The following is a 20,078-nucleotide window of genomic DNA, read 5'->3' on the forward strand; positions in this document are numbered from 1 at the left end:
ACAACCCTGACGTGTTGACAGTCGACGAAAGCACGATCGTGCTTTCGTTAAGTTGAGGCACTCGCGTAGCCAGGATTCGTGTTGAGTGCAGGGGCGCTCACACGAATAAAAGTATTAAATATAAGTGCATTAGGAGAAATAAACTCTCTTACCTGCGAACTTCCAAGCAACACAAACGACGGTAAATATTCACCACTGCAGCAAAAAAAACCACATCCGAAAACTCCCGCGAACGAACATTGGTGCCGTGACCAGGATATACAGTGCGATTCCTGAAATTTTCGCGAGTATTTAACGTTTTTTTTTTCGCGCGCGTAACGTGATTCGTCATTTCGTCCGTTTTTGTTCCGCTCACCAAAATACAATCCCTTCACATACTTCGTCCCCACAATGCCTGCGCTTTCGACAGTGTTAGCATCGCGACGAACGATTCTGCTAGCTGCTTTGGTGCGGTACGAGCAATTTGTGCACGAATACGATGCTGAACGGGATGCCGTAGAGGTGGAGGTTCGGTTGGGCAGGTTTGAGAAGCTGTCCAAGGATTTGGAAAGCATCCAGCAGCAGCTCGAAGACCAGACGAGCAATGCCGAAGAAAGTGTACATAATGCTGCACTCCGCGAGGACTTTGAGGCGAGAGTGATTCGCGTTCAATCCGCGTTAAAACGGGAATGGAAGGAAATCTCCCGCCTACAGAATGCGCAGCCATGGCCGGGTGGCAACCCGCTGCAAGGCATAAAACTGCCCACCATTGCACTCCCGGAGTTCGATGGTGACTATATGCAATGGCTGACCTTTAGGGACACCTTCGAGTGCCTCATCCACCAAAACGACGATTTACCAGCCATTCAAAAATTTCATTACTTGCGCGCTGCTGTTAAGGGAGAAGCTGCTCAAGTGATCGAAGCGATCACGATAAGTGCATCCAACTACGATCTCGCTTGGAGAATGCTGACGGAGAGATACTCAAATGAGTACCTATTAAAAAAGCGTCACCTGAAAGCGATGTTCGGCATTGCACCGGCCAAGAAGGAAAGTGCGTCGACCCTGCATCAGCTGGTCGATGAGTTCCAGCGCCACAAAAAAAAACGCTGGACCATTTGGGTGAAGACACCAACACATGGAGCAGCATTTTAGAACACCTCCTGTGCACTAAATTGCCTGTATCCACCTTGCGTGATTGGGAGGAACACGCTTCCACCAATACTAATCCCAGCTACGATGGACTCATCTCGTTTTTACAACGTCGTATGCGTGTACTCGAATCGTTATCCGTCAACAAGTTGGATATGTCCTACACGGAACCCCTAACACCATCGCGTTGAACGAATTTCACGCGCACTAACAGTTTTGCTACTACCGATCACCACTACCACGAGAAGAAATGCACTCTATGCAGCCAACCTCACATGACAACAAAGTGCCAGCGATTCCTTGCAATGGATCATGCACGACGCTACAACACGGTTGTAAATGCTCGGTTGTGTTTTAACTGCCTGCGGGACATTCATCACACACGAGATTGCTCTTCGCCGTACAGATGTAATCACTGCAACGCACTACACCACACACTTTTACACGCACCACACAATACCGGAAAATTTTCCACTGCACGTAAGCCAGCTGCGCAAGGTGAACCGAGTAACACAACACACACTCACGACGATCACATGCCCAACACACAACGTAGTTTCGCAGCGGCACACACGTACTGCTTCAAACCGCTCTTGTAAACATTGTCGATGTACTAGGAATCTCGCATCCTGCGCGAGCACTTTTGGACAGTGCATCGCAACCTAATCTAATGAGCAACCGGCTCGCTCGTAGATTAGGCTTGAGACACGACAACGTGAATGTTACCTTACAAGGGGCAGACCTGTCAGTCGACAAGACCTGTCAGTAAATCGGTGCGAGCAACGATTGCTTCTCGTATTTCCGATTTCAATGCGGAGATGGACTTTTTGATCGTAGACAAGGTGATCGCTGATTTGCCGGCGCATGATGTATGTACTCGCGACTGGAACATCTCATCCAAAATCGTTCTGGCTGATCCGCAGTTCTTCAAGTCATCCCCGATCGACATCATTCTTGGCGCTCGACATTACGCTTCCATTTTTACGCGGCAAAGAAGCCAACCTGCGTCAGGAAGATACATCACCGGATCTGCCTTCCATGATGAACAGCGTGTTCGGTTACGTCATGATTGGTTCCTGTCGTCCTACACCTCCTGATCCGCTAACCGATTTTACCGCTTTTTCCAACCCTGTATGCATGGTGAAGAATCGCTCGAACGCTTCTGGAAGCTGGAAGAGGTTAACGTTGCCAACTCTTACTCACCCGGCGAGCAGCGATGTGAAACGTTTTACAAAGAAACCACCCAACGTGATGTTTTAGGCCGATACATCGTTCGCCTACCCAGACGCCCCGACTTCAACGAAAAGCTAGGTGTGTCGAAAGCAGCAGCATTGCGACGTTTTCAGTTTCTGGAGAGAAGATTAGAGCGCGATCCACAGTTAAAATCAGCGTACCACGATTTCATGAAGGAGTATTTAGAGCTTGGTCACATGTCGCCCGTAACTGCCAAAGTTGCAGAAGAACAGGAATACTATTTGCCGCATCACCCCGTCTTCAAAGCTTCTAATTCCACCACGAAAGTGAGAGTAGTGTTTGACGGTTCTGCAAAAACGAGTACAGGTTATTCGTTAAATGATGTTCTATGTGTCGGACCTACAGTGCAAGATGACCTACTTGATGTAATTCTGCGTTTCCGTTCGTACCCGGTTGCTCTTGTTGGTGATATAGCTGTAATACGCGGGGTCTGTCGGTCTTTTTCGACGGGGCTTTGCGCATATTCGATTTGAGTCGCGCCGTACTTACGTGGTTCATTTGGGTTTCGACAAGAGTGACGAACAGCAACTTGCTGAGCGAACCAATTCTTCCCTTTATCGATTGTCCAGGCCATCGTGAAGATTCTAGGGGAGAATCTTCCTTACTGGATTGTTGGAGACATCGAGGCCTTACCTTTGGTAGGGGGACACTCGAAGCTCATCGGCGTTGAGTCGGCCAGGCGGCTCAGATATTCAGAAGGAACATCTCTTACTGGCTCGTTGGAGCCTTTGAGGCCTTACCTTGGGTAGGGGGACTCTTAAAGCTCTTGAAAGGAATTGGACGTCAGATTTGAGTTACGTCAAGTGTCAGCCCAGAACCAACTCTCTCGTTGGCTGGGGAAGACAGCTTTATTTATTCCAAAAATTTCTTAGTTTATGGTTAGTTCATTCGCCTTAAGTTAGGTTAAAACTCTTTACGTTATTGAGTAACTTCTTGGTTGACGGCAAGAGCATAGCGCTTCGTTGTAAACAAAAGAATCAAGTTACTTATGGAATTTTCCTTAGGGTGATTTGGTTTTGAGTCGTTCCGTTTCTTTATTGGTGCTTGTTTCGGGGCGATCGAACGCGCTTGCATAAAATGTGTCGCTATGGATGAGTTGGTCGCGGTGCGATCAATTGCTATGTTCGCATAAAATGTGTCGTTATGATTATGTCTGTTTTGTTCTATTTGTTTGCGATGGTTTGGAGTGGATAAAGTTTTACGCTTAGTTGCTGAACGTTGTCTGCACCGGCGATGTTTGGTGCATTGGTTAGTTTGGTTTCGTATTGCCTTGCGCAACTCGCTAGCTGGGTGTGCTGGTCGGTGTTTGAATATTCATGTTTTATCGTGCGTTAGGTCAAGAAAAGCTAAATCTGCATTTATTGCAGTCTTGATAAAATGTAGGTTACTGGTTTAATGAATTGTCTGTCTGAAATTATGGTATGGAGCATTGTTTGTTTCTGTGAGGTTAAGAAGTGTCTCTGTTAATAAGATATTGTTAAGATGTTTAGCAAGTATGCTACAAAAGCAATAACCACAGGCGAAGAACGTAAGGTGGAGTTAATTGTCTCTTCATGCAGTGAAGAGAATTTCATTGACTGGCTGTTCGATCGCTTTTCATCCTTTACCAAGCTTCGGCTCGTTGTGGGGTATTGCCAGAGATTCCTACAAGGCGTGCGAACGCGTTTAAAGAAGGAAGCAGAAAAACTTGAATCTTCAGTTATGCACCACGATATGCTCATTCTCACCACTGAAGAACGGCTGCGATCAGCACGACTACTGTGTCGATTAGCACAACAGGAGCGTTCCGAGAAGGAGATCAAATGATTGGTGCAGGGGAAAGAAATACCGCGATCATCCCCAATGAGAGGATATAATCCGTTCATCGACGCTGAAGGAATCATCAAGCTAAAGGGAAGGCTCCAAAACTCGCTATTAAACATGGACGCAAAAAATCCTTAGCTGTTCCCAACATTATCACCTTAAGCTCCTACATGCTGGTACACAAGCAACGTTAACAGCAATAAGACAACGGTATTGGTTATTTGGTGCAAAATCTATTGTGAAGCAAGTTTGTCATAAATGTGTGAGATGCTTCAAATGCAAGCCGAGGCAAGTGAACCAACCAATGGCTGACCTTCCGGGGAATCGAGTGACAGAGGCGAGACCATTCGCCATATCAGGAGTCTACTATTGCGTGCCAATTTGGATCAAGGCCCAGCATCGAAGAGGAGCTCCTACCAAAGCATTTGTGACAGTGTTTGTGTGCTTTGTGACTCGTGCCGTCCATCTCGAATTCTGATGGTGTCTGATTTGAGTACTGCTGCATTTTTCAGCAGGTCAAAATTTTTGACCTCTACCCTAGGAAAAAGGGATTATTTCATAGGACAATTTATTTTTCGCAAAAAGTTTTTGGTTTCAATTTTTATGATAAGAAATGCATTCCAAAGCTATTTTAATAAAATCTCGTAAAAAAAATGCTACTCTTGGACCAAAAGTTGGCCGTTAGAGGCCCAAGGTGTTTGGCCAGTATGGGAAAATAGGAGGTCGATATGCGAAAATGTAACAAAATTTCACAAAACCGTCGCAATGGCTCATTCAATAGAGCGTGTTTAGATCTTTCTAAAACATGTTGGCCGACCCCTGTCCGATGAGTAGTTTTCGAGATATTCGAGAAGATGTGATTATGAGGGACTTAAAAAATTCTTGTCCCATGTTTCGGATGCGCCTTAATAAGATCAGGGTTACCGCAAAGGACCGGGCTCAAGCCAACGTCATAGCGGCTGATCCAGATTTTACGGAGCACTACCGGGTTTATATCCCCGGTAGTCTGGTTGAAGTGACCGGCGTAATCGAGGATTTTGATTACCCGGAGGAGGATATTTTGAAATTTGGGGTTGGTGCATTTCTAGCACCAGATACCCAGATACCCCAAGGGTTAAAGTGCTTGAGGCAAAAAAGCATTTTAAGCTAGACGCCTCATGCAAAAATGAGAAAAAATACATCCCGACCTCCTCCCTCCGGATTACGTTTGAGGGAACGGTACTTCCGCAGGCCCTCATCCTTTAAGGCCTCCGGATACCCATCGACCGGCCATACGTGCCAAGGGTGGCTACCTGCTCGAAGTGCAGCCGGATTGGACACGCCGATCCGTTCTGCACTCGCAAGACTTGGTGCGGAAAATGCAGAGGTGCGCATTCTACTGAGGAGTGCAAAGCTCCGTCCCAAATGCAGTCGGGAGGCCATGCAGTCGCATTGTCAGGAGGAGTGGCATGAGGTAGTATTGTGCCCAGTGTATCGAAAACTCCAGAGGTGCTTGGTGATACTAATTGGTGTTCGAAAGAGTCACACTTTCACCAGAATACCTACCCCTAGACAAGAAATGATAGAAACTGTCACAGTTAAGGCAAAACTGGGCATCTATTTATATCCCCCCGATGGCCAATAATGAAAAAGAAAAAATTGAAAAGTTCAAAGAGGATCTTGGAAATTTAGCAGTGGTCTTGCCTGGACCGCTTTTGATCCTGGGAGACTTTAACTCTCATTTAACATCATCCGAGATTTCTGCGACAGACTTGGTTTTTCCATTCTCCACTCAGGAGAGGCAACTAGGATGCAGACACCTCAAAGTAGGGTGAGTGCACTGGACCTGTCTCTATGTCCATCAGCAATGGCCCTGGATTTTAGTTGGAAGGTGATCCAGGACCCTATCGGCAGTGACCACTTGCCGATAGAAATTTCCTACATAAAGGGAGGATGTCCAGTAGATGGAACCCCCGTTAAATGTGACTTAACGAGGAACATCGACTGGACGAGATACGGCGAATTAATAGCCGCTTCGCTTTCACTTGACTTGGAAGATTTGTCTCCTGTCAAGGAGTACGAAAAACTTGTTTCGGTAATAAACAAGTGCACCCTTGAGGCTCAAACAAGGCGATCCCACCAAGCAAGGACATTTAAAAAACCTGGGACAAGGATTGCCAAGCGGCTTTTACCGAGAAGCGTGAGGCATTTAAAGCCTTCCGGGTCACGGGCTCGAGGTCCTTATATGAACAATATAAAGGACTGGAGAGAACGTGCAAAAACCTGTTGAAGGCGAAGAAAAAGGGTTATTGGCGTAGATACGTCAATAATCTAGACCCCGCCACTTCACTTAATTCGCTTTGGAGAATGACTAGAAGGATGGGAAACAACAACAACATCGATGAGAGCGAATTCGTCACATCAATTTGTCCCGATTTCGTTCCTGCGCAAAGCTTTACACAACATGCGTCTGGTAGTGATCCTTGGATGGATTCACCGTTCACAATGGTAGAGCTATCACTTGCTCTCCTATCAAGCAAAAATTCCTCCCCAGGTCTGGATCAGATTAGTAGCAAATTGCTTCAAAATCTTCCCGACATAGGGAGGAAAACGTCTGTTAAGCATCTTTAACAATATGTTGAAGGTCAACAGCGTCCCGCAAGAGTGGAGAGAGGTGAAAGTTGTCACTATCTTGCAGCCTGGCAAACCGGCATCAAGACACGATTCGTATCGGCCAATATCGCTACTGTCGTGTCTGAGGAAACTACTTGAAAGGATGATTCTTTTCCGGTTAGAAGAATGGTTGGAATCAAACAACCTTCTCTCAAATACCCAGTTTGGTTTTCGTAAAGCCAGGGGTACTAATGACTGCTTAGCCCTTCTGGTTACAGAAGTAGAGCTTGCTCGTGCATGAGTTAACAACCTGCGTTGTCAACACAGCAGTTTCTAGTGTTGTCAACCGCCACCGGCCCGATTGCACACGATCAGCAAACAGTTTCGATCAGCAAACCGTGTTGATCGTCTGACCCAGTTACCGATTGCAAAACATGCAATCGCCGAATCAGCAATAGTCATCAAAAATCGTCAATACCTTTCCCTTCCCCATCCAATTCCCAATAACGAACTTATATGTAAATCAAACTTAATAAACTCACCCCGATTTTGACCGCAAAACCAGCAAGTCTCGATTTCCTTCGTCTGTGTCCGAACCCTATACTTTTAACTGGCGCTCGAATAGGGACCTCTACGTCTAAAGAAAGGTGATAAGTGTTTTGAAAAGAAACCTGTACAACGACGAATAGAGGCACTAGCTAATTCGTTTCTACACCGACCGAAACATAAGTGAGAAGCAGTACAAAAACTCTACACAAAGTTTAAAAAAAGTTGTGTGAAACTAGCTATAAAACCAACCGGAAGACATTTGTGATACAAAAGTGAGTTGAAGTAATATTAAAATAAACCTGCACAAGCTACATGAAGAGTGACAGTTCCTGCACATCGTGACATCTATCTCGATTGACGCCGAGGACCCGTAGTAGATCAACCATCCAAAAGGACCATCCGGAGCATCCCGCAAGCTTTCATCCCAATAACGGAACGCTACACCAACCTTCCAACTCGAGACACTACGTGGACATCGCTTCGTGGACAACGATCAGCTGCAATTGCTTTAAAGTCTGCATATTGTTACTGTGAGTCATTAGGAGTCAATTTAATTTACTGTAATATAATTTAAACTTTTATAATTGTGCATACGTGGTGTGAAAATACTGAACAGTGAATGTTAGGTACAATAGAGAAAAGTTTAGATTGAATGAACTTAACCTAGAATTTCTCTTAATTAAAATTTGATTTGAAGGTGACAAGATTTCTCCATCATTTTTCGTAAAATTAGAAGTTTGGAAGTCCAATAAAAAAAATCGAATAATGAAATCGCAGGAACAGTCTAGTTCTATACGAGTCGTACCATCCACCATGACTCATCATGAATACATTCAGTTAGGTAAAGTGCCAGATTTTGTAAATATCCTTCCTGAATTCCATGGACACGGATCTAGCCTTCCAAGATGGATTCTAGAAGTGGAAAATATTTTCAAAATTTATGAACGTCTTCCTCGAGATTCAATTGAATACCACATTATCGTGGCAACAATCCGAAGGAACATTAAAGGCGAAGCTGCTGACGTTTTGGATTCAAATTGTGCTACATCGGATTGGAACGTAATTATGAGAACTCTTCTCTTTTATTATAAGGAAAAAAGAGATCTAAATAACAAACCACATTTTAACGCTAAACGCCCCCGAGCATCGTCTTCAATTAATCGACAAGCTTATGGTGTTGATAGTGAAATTCAAGAAGTTTCAGCATATCGCACCGCTGCTCCTCTTGAATATGTAGTGGGTTCAAAACCGCTTGGTGAGACATATTGCCGAACAGACAATCGCGATAATTTGTCCTACAAAACTTCAGAAAACAATCAATCTACATAGCTTAATTTTTTAGAATGGAACGCAAATTGGTCAACCGATTCCTCCCATATATCAATTTGCCCACCGTAACGGGAGATTACCCATTTTTGATCGATAGTGGATCAAATACCAGATTTATTTCAAATAAACTTGCCTCGAGTTATAAAATATCTAAACCATACGAAGTGTCAAACTATAACATAAAATCTGTTAGTGGAAGTTTTAACACTAAGTATGCAACAGCAATTGCATTTTTTGCTCCAAAATGTGAGGAAGCTTATCAGTTTTTTATTCATGCTTCATGCATTCATTATTTCTTTGAAGGAATAATTGGCACAGACGCTCTAGAAAAAATAAAGGCTGATATTTCTTTTGAAAATTGTGTAATGAAAATAACTACAGATAATGGAGAAAGATTTTCTATAGCATATTTAAAATACCCTTTTAAAGAGAACAATAATATGGTGCATTTCCGTGTGGATCATTTGAATTCTTCCACTACACAAAAAGTTATGAAAACATTGCACGATAATTCATCAGTCTGTTACGAACCTAATTTTAAATTATCATGTGCTACAAATGTTGAATGTACCATCAATACTACTGATGATATACCAGTACGTCAACGCGTGTATCCTTATCCTGCCGCTTACACAGAAGAGGTGAATATTCAAATTAAAAAGCTTTTGGAAGATGGAATAATTAGATCGTCGAGATCCGCCTGGACATCCCCAGTTTGGATTGTACCAAAAAAGGAAGACGCTTCAGGAAAAAAGAAATTCCGTATGGTCGTAGATTACAGGAAATTAAATGAAAAGACAATAAGCGAAAGGTATCCCATGCCTGAGATAACGTATGTTCTGGAACAATTAAGAGGACAGCAGTATTTCTCTACTCTTGATTTAGCTTCTGGCTTTCATCAAATCAAGATGAAACCGTCCGACATAGAAAAAACAGCATTTTCTATTAATAACGGAAATTATGAATATACGCGAATGCCTTTTGGATTAAAGAACGCCCCTGCGATCTTTCAAAGAGCCATAGATGACGTTTTAAGAAATTATATTGGCAAAATGTGCTACATTTACATGGATGATGTAATAGTATTTGGAAAATCCTTAGAAGAACATTTGGGAAATTTGGACACGATTCTAAAAGCACTAAATGTAGCTAATTTAAAGGTTCAACTGGATAAGTCAGAATTCTTACACAAAGAAGTTGAATTTCTAGCACACATTATAACGAGTAGTGGAATTAAACCCAACCCCCAGAAAGTTGAAGCGATGAAAAAGTTCGTTGCTCCAACAACAATAAAAATGCTACGATCATTTTTAAGTCTTATGAACAATTATAGAAAGTTTGTGAAAGAATTTGCAAATATAGCAAAACCACTTACTAGTATATTAAGAGGAGTGTTTGGGAAGCGCCTATGAGTAGGCAATAAGAAGGCATGTATTGCGATGAATTAGAATATTTTATAGCAGTTAGGGCATATTAGTATTGGTAAGCAGTAATTGTATGAAGTACCTGAATATATTGTAATTAGTCTTAAAGTGAAACCCCACCAGAGCAGTCAACATTGTGAAGAGCGATCCGAAATTGGTTGAGCTACGAAACAAGGAGAAAAAAATCCTAAGTCTAACAAAAAAATCACATTGACGACCGAACAAGTTGAATGTTTTGAAAAACTGAAATTGGTTTTATCTTCTTCGGATATTTTGATTTATCCTGATTATAGTAAACCCTTTGTACTAACAACCAACGCTAACAAAAACGGCATCACTCCGTGCCCGTCCACAATCACAAATCATAGCAACACTCCACATGCACCATCAAACGGAACAAACACACCACTGCCAGACCCTACCTCTGCTTCTAAACAGACAGCACAGCCAAAAAGAAATCAACAGACTACCGATCGCTTTTTTCTCAAATGATCAACACACCGCTTATCCAACGAACTCACGCGCACACGTCTGCACTAACCGCATACCTTCTGGACAGTCAACACAGTCACACAATTACGCGCTGTCTACTCAGCCACTCACTGTTTACTATCAAAACGTCCGTGGTTTACGCACAAAAACCTCCGACTTATTTCATGCATCATCGCTCTGCACCTACGACGTAATTGCACTTTCTGAAACCTGGCTGGAACCATCCATACCATCTGGACTGTTTTTTAATAAAAACTATACTGTATAACAGCACACATTCTCGTGGTGGTGGCGTTTTAATTGCCGTCTCCTCAAAGATGAATTCGCGTGAATGCTATGATGAAGCTAACTCTCTTGAGTGTGTGTGGGTGAAAATTATCCTGACCGAAGGGACGCTATACCATGCCAATTTCTACATACCGCCAGACAAGAGCACTAACTCACAAACACTATCTTGCGTTTCGTCAACGATCGAAAGAATAGCGGAACGCATGAAGCCTACCGATAAGCTGATTTTACTCGGGGACTTTAATCAGCCGCTTATTACGTGGACTGATTCTCTCTAGCATTGCAATTCCACGCACAGCAGAGCTTTCATGAATATGCTGAATCTGTACTTACTGAAACAGCTTAACTCTGCTAAAAACGCCCTGGGAAGAATCCTTGATCTCGTACTCGCCAACGACAATGCAGCTTTGGTAACTACGGTTTGCACGTTACCTACAGATGAACATCTCCTGCCTGCAGACGCTCATCACCCTCCAATTCGTGTTTCCGTTCATTCCGCTTTCACACCGAGAACACACACACTCCATCGACCAGCCCCTCGTTTGAATGTCAGGCGAGCAAATTTCGACCTTATTAACCAGGCTATTTCTTTCGCTGACTGGGACTTCCTCGACCACAGAGGCATCTCGATAGATGAGGCTGTTGACACCTTCAACGCAAATTTTTTACGACACTGTTCCGCTATTTGGGAGCGTGGTGGCCCCACCATGATCCAGCATGGTCAAATAGTACTTTAAAAGAACTGAAAAGGCGAAGACGCAACGCTCTGAAAGCACAACAACGTCATCCCAGCGCTCTCAACCACGAAGCCGCTCGCCTTGCACTACGCTGCTATCGGGCCTATAACAGACTACTTTACGACCGCTACATTTCACGCGTGCAGAGAAATCTAAGAAAACGACCCACAGGCCTTTTTTTTTGGTCTTTCGTAAAGTTCCGGCAGAGGAACAATGTGGAGCCTTCCTCGCTAAGCTACAAAGCCATCTTAGAAGATACGGACACTGAAATATGTGAGACTTTCGCAATGAAACTCTCTGAGGTTTTCTCTTCTTCTGTTCCTGATCCCATCTCCATATCTCGTGCGACCAGATACACTCCAAAAAATTGCATCGACCTGCAACGTATCACCATCGATTCAAACTCCGTCACAGCGGCCCTGATCAAACTAAAATCATCTTTCAACCCTGGTCCGGATGGCATACCAGCAGTTGTGTTGAAACAGTGCTCTGTAACATTATGTCCTCTTCTGGTCAAGATTTTCAATGCATCGATGAACAAAAGTGAGATCCCGGCTATTTGGAAGACGTCTCGAATGATCCCCCTGTACAAAGAGGGCGACAGGCCCCCCATCATTATGCGCTTGCGTGAAAACATTGGAGATAATTGTCAAAGAAAGTATCCTTAGAGCGTCTCTAGGTTACATAAGGAAGGAGCAGCACAGTTTTATGCCCAAACGTTCCACCTCCACAAATTTGGTTCGATTTGTCTCTGAGTGTGTGAACCGCATGGACCAGGGCTTACAAGTCGATTGCATATACACCGTTTTGAGAGCCGCCTTCGATAGCATATCGCACGATATACTATTGCAAAAACTCCAAAGGTTGGGACTCTCACACTCAATCGTCGCTTGGCTCAACTCCTATCTTCGCAACCGAAAGTATCGCGTAAAATTTCGGGATCATACCTCTCGTTCTTTTATTGGTACCTCTGGAGTACCCCAGGGCAGCAATCTGGGACCATTGCTGTTTATTTTATACATAAACGACGTATGCTCTCTTCTGCCTGACAACTGCTACTTGCTGTATGCTGATGATGTAAAACTGTTTATGCCTGTAAAAACGTCTAATGACTGTGCTAAACTACAGCAAGCTGTTTCAGTGTTCAACAACTGGTGCGTCCTAAACTGTTTGTCTATATGTACCGAAAAGTGTTACGTGCTGTCCTTTGCGCGTGCAAGATCTGTGATAACATATGACTATAACATCAATGGTGTAAACGTCTCAAGAACCACTCAAATGCACGACCTAGGTGTTCTACTTGACCAAAAATTGACGCTTGGACTCCATTATGACAACGTTATTAACCGCGCCAATAGAACTCTAGGATTATTATTCAAACTGACTCGTTATTTTGACGACGCCCGGTGTTTGAAAGCTTTATATTGCTCAATAGTAAGGTCGATTCTAGAGTACTGCTCTCCTGTGTACTGCCCATACACAAACGAATGGATCGATGGGCTTGAGGCCATTCAAAGAAAGTTTACGCGCTACGCAATCCGCAAGCTAGGTTGGGCCGATAGTACCTTGCTCCCATGCTACACAGAACGTTGTCAACTGCTAGGCCTCGAGTCACTGGAACATCGGCGCTATATAAGCCAGACCACATTTTTAGCAGGACTCCTTTTAGGCACCATTGACGATCCGTATTTGTTAGGTGAACTGAAATTTATGACACCTAGACTATCGGCTAGACATCAGCAACTTTTACATATTTCACGTTCGCGCACTGAGTACGGTTTCAATGCTCCACTTACAGCTATGTCTCGCCGCTTTAACATGCACTCGCACCTGTTCGATTTTAATATGTCCGTGTCCACGTTCAAAAATTTGTTACGCGTCGGACCACTTAGTACTTAAAGAAATCAATGTATCAATGTATCATTCAATAATGTATTGTAACTAGATTCTGCACCGTTAAGCCGTGAACGGCGGACGATTAAGTAAATAATAATAATAACCGATGCCTCAAACTATGCTATAGGAGCAGTATTGTCACAGGGTGAAATTGGTTCTGACCATCCCATACATTTCGCTTCTCGATCGCTAACAAAAACCGAAGAAGCATATTCCGAAAAGGAAATGTTGGCTATAATTTGGTCATTGAAAACCTTTAGGAACTTTTTGTATGGAACTAAGTTTAATATAGTAACGGATCATCAGCCGCTTACTTTTACACTTTCACTGAAAAATACTAATGCTAAATTAAAGAGATGGAAATCTTATCTCGAAGAGCACGAGTATGAAATAATCTACAAGCCAGGAAAAGCAAATGTCGTGGCCGACGCCTTAAGAAGGATTTGCAGTTCCATGACAGCAACCCAGCATTCGGCACCCGACTTTGGTTCGTTATATATATACCATCTACTGAAGGACCTCTGAATGCTTTTCGGCATCAAGTCATAATAAAAGAAGGTAATCAAAACGTAGAAATTAAGAACCTCTTTTCGAATGTTAAGAGAATAACAGTATATACAAATGATATGACTGAAAGGAATTTATTCAATATTTTACAAACGCATTTCGATGCCTCAAAACTGAACGGATTATACACATCAGAAAATATAATAGGAAAAGTTCAAGAAACGTACAAAAAAAATTATGGACGACAAAATATGTTAAAGGTACGATTCACTCAAAAAATGTTAGAGGATATTGAATCACCTTCACATCAAATGGATATAGTTAGTAAAGAACACAATAGAGCCCACAGAGGATTAGAGGAAAATAAACAACAGATTTTGCGGAGGTATTATTTTCTCAAAATGACTGATTTGATAAAAGGATTCATAAAAAAATGCCTAATCTGTTACGAATGCAAATATGACAGGAAACCGAACAATCAACCGTTGCAAATCACTCCTTTACCAGAAAGACCTTTTGAAATTTTACATATCGATATACTTTTCCTGGAAAAGCATTACTTTCTCACGTGTGTCGATAAGTTTTCAAAATTTGCACAAGTAGCACGAATTAATTCTAGAGCCACGGTAGATGTGTTTCCTGTGCTTAAGGAATTTACCCTAAAATACAGGCCCCCCGAAATTATAGTGATGGACGGAGAAAAGTCTTTCAATTCCGGTGAAGTCCTACAATTTTTAAACACCTTCAATATTAAACATTTTGTAACTGCCACTGGTAGAAGTGAAATGAATGGCACAGTCGAAAGATTTCACTCTACGCCATTGGAATTATATAGAATTTCTAAAATCGATAATGCGCTTATGACTCCTATAGATTTGATACAACTTTCCTTGTTCAAATATAACAATTCAGTACACTCTTGTATTAAATTTACCCCTCTGGAAATAATTACCTCTTCAAGAAACAGTTCATCGATAATTGAAAAAGTAGCTGGAAATTTGAAACACAAGAAAGGAACTGATGTAAATCACTATAATAAAAATAAAAAAGAAATATAAAATCATGATTCAGCACAGGCATTTATGAAAACAAAACGTAGATTGAAACAAGCTAATCCCTATAAAAAATTAAAATAAAGAAGATTAATAGAAGTACGGTTACTACAGAAAATGGAGAGAGAATCCATAAAAACGATTTGAAAGTCATTAATGTATGACATTACATTACAGATGGATCCCCATAGCGATCGGTCAGCACGTAAAGCTAACAAAAATGGACTACGTACCCATTGTAGCGTTCGACAGAAGTACAATAACGACAGAAGTAGAATAATTAAAGGAACTAATTACTATATACACCATTTTAAAGTGTCAGAAATGCAAAACGAAATCAATTCACTGTTTACGGCTTTTAAGAACGTAGAAGAGACTCAATTCACGCCTATAATTACAGCACAATTTGAACACTTTATGGAAATGTTAAAATCCTTGATTCCAAGACGACAGAAGCGCTGGGATGCAGTAGGAACCGTCGGGAAATTTATAGCTGGTAGTCCAGACGCAAACGATTTAAGATTAATTAAATACTATTAATGAACTAATTCAGAATAATAACGCCCAAGTTGTAATCAATAGGGATTTAACATCGCACTTGGAAGATAGCTTGCAGAAAGTAAAAACAGCAGTAGATATTTTTTATAGTTCTTCAAAGGAATTATATTCCATAAACATTCTAATGAACTTAAAATTCTTATCTGAAAAGGCGAACATACTAATTGATAGCATAACCCTAGCAAAATTAGGAATTACGAACTCAAGATTACGTAGTAAAAATGAAACAAACACAATAATAGCAGACATACAGCATAATAACATTGACCCGAATGCTACCATAGAGAGTCTATCGTATACCACCACAAAAGTTGCTGTAAGTCATGATGAATTAGTACTTATTATTAGCGTCCCGCAACTTAAGCGTAGAGTATTGAACAAGATACAAATTTATCCGACAATTAACAATGGTAAAAGAATGTATATCCCTCATCCCTACTTCCTTACTATCACTTCCCAAACCTACATCGTCTCGACGCTTAACAAAAAGATGTATAACCCAGAAGAACTACGGCAAGATGACACCACATGCATAACGATGCTGTTACAACAGAGAAATGCTAGCTGTGACTTCATCACCAATCCAACAGAAGAAGAGATATTCAACTTAGACCAGTCTCACACACTTATCAATTCGGTAGAACTATTCACATTGGATACAAACTGCGGAGTAGAAAGAAGGAATATCACTGGCTCTCTGCTAATCGAATATAACACATGCAATATTTACGTCAATGGAAAACTGATTTTAGCCAACATAACAGAACTGTCTGTGTCACTTTATGGTAACGACGCGATCATTGGAGGACGGCACGCGCGCCTTTTGTCAGCTTGTGCTACCGGCCACGAGGGGGCGCGTTGCTTCGGACGACATCGGCGGACGGACCCGAAGCGAAGGATGACGTGGTCTGGCGTGACGATCGAGATAACGAGGATAGGATCTTTCTTTTTGATCCTGACCAGTGGGCCAAGCGGACGAATTTTTAGTTTCGCAGAATAAAGTAAAGTATACTAAAGAATCCACTCGCCTTCTTTTATATTGCTGGTCAGGCGTTGCAATTCGCAACATTCTAAAAATTCGTCAAAAAGCGTAAAAAATAACACCTGTAATTTTGTCTTGTAATTAATTGTTCAGTAAAAGTAACACGAGCCGTGCAAATTCGGTTCGCCTTTGCATTACTTCCAAACCACGTGGCAATCACTTAACCTAAAGGACTCGGTAAGAAGTATACACACACACACACAAGCATACATAACCACACTCCACACAAAGGATCCGAAACGCGTAGTGCGAAATGGAGCAGAGTGGTGCCGAAATCTCGGAGTTTACGTGTGCGACTTGTGAGAAAGTGGTAACGCAAGGCGAATCGATCCAGTGTGACTTTTGCGATAAGTGGTTCCACCAAAAGTGCGCGAATGTGGACAAAGCGATAGAAACCAGGGCGTGGTGGTGCGCGGAGTGCGATACGAAATGTAAGCTCGGGATTGCTAAGGAGGAAGAAATAGCGAGCATGAAGAGAGAGATGGAGGCTCTGAGAGCCAAAACGGACGACGTGCTGAAGGCGTTACGAGAAAAGGAAGCTGAAGTGGTACGGCTCCGTGAGGACCGCGGGCGGACCACGTTTTCTCCGGATAAACCGCTTCCTTGCTCAACGGCTAAGCGGATTACGGTTACCGATGATGATGAACTAAGTCAGAGCCAAATAGCTGCCCGTCAGGCTGTCCGGTGCGAACTCCCTTCATTCGCTGGGGATCCCGATGAATGGCCGCTATTTCTGTCAACCTTTAAAAGATCGACGCGCACATTCGGATTCAGCGATGACGAAAACATCCTTCGCCTGCAAGGTGCGTTGCGAGGAAAAGCGCTACGGATGGTGCAAAGACGCCTACGCAACGCGGATAATTTGGATCAAATTATGGCAGCATTGGAAAAGTCCTACGGCAGAGCGGACGTTCTCGTTAACTCGCTCCTCGAGCAGATACGCGAAGCACCGGCGCTGAAACCAGAGCGCCTAGATAGCTTTATCGAGTACGGTGAGCTGGTAGCAGAGATTTGTGCGACCGTCAAGACGAAAGGAGCGTCCGAGAGGCTGTACGATGCAGCGTTGCTTCAAGAGCTGGTGGACCGGATGCCCGCGTTTCTACGATGGAGCTGGGGAATGCACAGGCGGCAGCTGAAAGGTGTTACGCTGAACGGCTTTGGTGCATGGATTCAAGAGGCGACGGATGGAGCGATGGCGGTAACTCCCCCCCAGCCGAAAAAGAAGACGACAACACGACAGGTTCACGCGCAACATGTGGAAACGCATGTAACCCAGTCCAGCAGAAATCGAGCATGTGCGGTGTGCAATAAGGACACGTGTGTGGCGGTTGGTGAGTGTATAGTTTTTAACCAGCTTAGTGTTTCAGCCAGATGGGAAAAGGTACGCAGCTTAAAACTGTGTAAACGTTGCTTAGGAAAGCACTACGGCCCGTGCTCGGTACGTGTTGAATGCGGTCTGCAAGGATGTGTGGCTAAACATCACCGCAAATTACATCGTACCACCAGTGAGGAGCGACCGGTTGAAATTAATCATCATGGTACGAGAACAGACAGCATGCTGTTGCGATACGTTCCGGTGATGCTTCATGGGAAGAGCGGTCCGGTTTACACCCACGCGTTGCTAGACGAGGGGTCGACGGTGACGCTGATGGAGCAGGAGTTTGCAAGAGAGCTAGGAGTTTCCGGTACTCTCGATCCGCTATGTCTGCTGTACAGTGCTGGCCAGAAACGTGATGAACGCGAGTCGCAGAGAGTGACAGTGCAGGTGTCTAGTGTCGAAGAAAAGGCGCCCGTTTACTCGATGACCGATGTGCGGACGGTTAGCCGGCTATCACTCCCTAGACAGTCGGTCGATACAGAAGAGCTAAAACGCAAGTTCACGCATCTCGCGACGATTCCAGCACAGTCATATGAAAGTGCTTCTCCACGCCTGTTGATAGATATCGACCAGTATAGGCTGACGAGACCTCTGAAAACGATAGAAGGAAGTGCGGGACAACCGACAGCTACCAAGACGCGATTGGGATGGCTCATATTTGGTAAGTGCACAGACTACGATTACGGTTCGAATTTAGTGCAGCCAGAGTCAAGCTACCACATCTGCGATTGCCAAGGAGCCATCTCAAGGGCAGATCGTATGATGGCAGCGTATTTTGAGGTCGACGGTTACGGTCCCGCCAAGCAGCTATCGCTTTCGAAGGAAGATCAACGAGCGCTGGCGATCCTGCAAGGCAACACGAGGCACATCGATGGGCGGTACGCAACCAGTTTGCTATGGCGGAGTGACAACATTTTTATGCCGGAAAACCGTCACATGGCTGTATCAAGGATGGAGTGTCTCGAGCGGAAAATGCAACGAGATCCGAATCTCGCCGACAACGTAAACCGAATCCTCAGGGAGTATTTGGCGAAAGGTTATGTCAGGCAACTAGGAACGGACGAGCTGAAGGTGTTTTATCCCAGGAAGTGGTACCTACCTGTGTTTCCTGTTACTAACCCTAACAAGCCAAATAAAATCCGCTTGGTTTGGGACGCAGCGGCTGAAGTGAAGGGTGTCTCGCTTAACAAGAAGTTGCTGACCGGACCAGATCTGCTGACGCCGCTACAAACCGTGTTGTTTCATTTTTGCGAGTGTAGGATCGCGGTGGCGGCTGACATTCGCGAGATGTACCACCAGGTACAGATTGACGGTGACGACGTGCACAGCCAGCGTTTTCTATGGCGATGGGGCGACACCAATGCAGAACCGCAGGAGTACGTCATGCTGAGGATGACATTTAGTGCAGCTTGTTCTCCTTGTACGGCGCAATATGTCAAAAACGAGAATGCCGAACTGTATCAATCCCGGTACCCTCGAGCGGTCCAAAGCATCAAGGAGGAGCATTACGTGGACGACATGTTGACAAGCCTGGAAACCGAGGCGGAGGCCGTCGAGCTAGCACACCAGGTGAGCGACATTCATGCTAACGCAGGGTTTCGGTTACACAATTGGCTGTCGAATAGCCGCAGTGTTGTTGCAGCAGTGCAAGGAAACCCAGAAGCGGTAAAGGAGTTGGATTTTGAGTCGTGCCTGAAGACGGGGGAAAGTGCTGGGAATGTGGTGGGATACTGCAAATGATAGTTTCAGCTTCAAACTATCCCGCATAAGACACCTCGAACTGGCACGCAAAGATAAACCCTTATCTAAGAGGCAGATGCTAAGGACCCTGATGTCCATATACGACCCCTTGGGCTTGATTACTGGAGTATTGTTCTACTTGAAAGTGCTGCTTCAGGAAGTTTGGCGCCTCAATCTTGGCTGGGATGATGAAGTACCGGACGAAATACAGTGCAAGTGGGATTCCTGGATGCAACGATTGCCGGATCTGGAAGGCATTACCATACCACGAGGTTACCGGCTGATCACACCCTTTGCTGAATCGTG

The 20,078-nt window shown here is 43.8% G+C and overlaps 1 protein-coding gene across 1 annotated transcript; it reads left to right on the plus strand.

Moving 5' to 3' along the window:
- The first annotated feature begins 16,595 nt into the window (after nt 1–16,595).
- Nucleotides 16,596–19,772, plus strand: LOC118507967. Its single transcript, XM_036047297.1, has 2 exons — nt 16,596–16,613; nt 16,748–19,772. Exon 2 carries the CDS (start codon nt 16,908–16,910, stop codon nt 19,770–19,772), a length of 2,865 nt encoding a protein of 954 aa, XP_035903190.1. The 5' UTR covers nt 16,596–16,613; nt 16,748–16,907.
- Nucleotides 19,773–20,078: the final 306 nt, after the last annotated feature.

Source organism: Anopheles stephensi, chromosome 2 (genome assembly GCF_013141755.1).
Source record: "Anopheles stephensi strain Indian chromosome 2, UCI_ANSTEP_V1.0, whole genome shotgun sequence".
In the NCBI taxonomy this organism is placed as follows: Eukaryota; Metazoa; Arthropoda; class Insecta; order Diptera; family Culicidae; genus Anopheles; species Anopheles stephensi.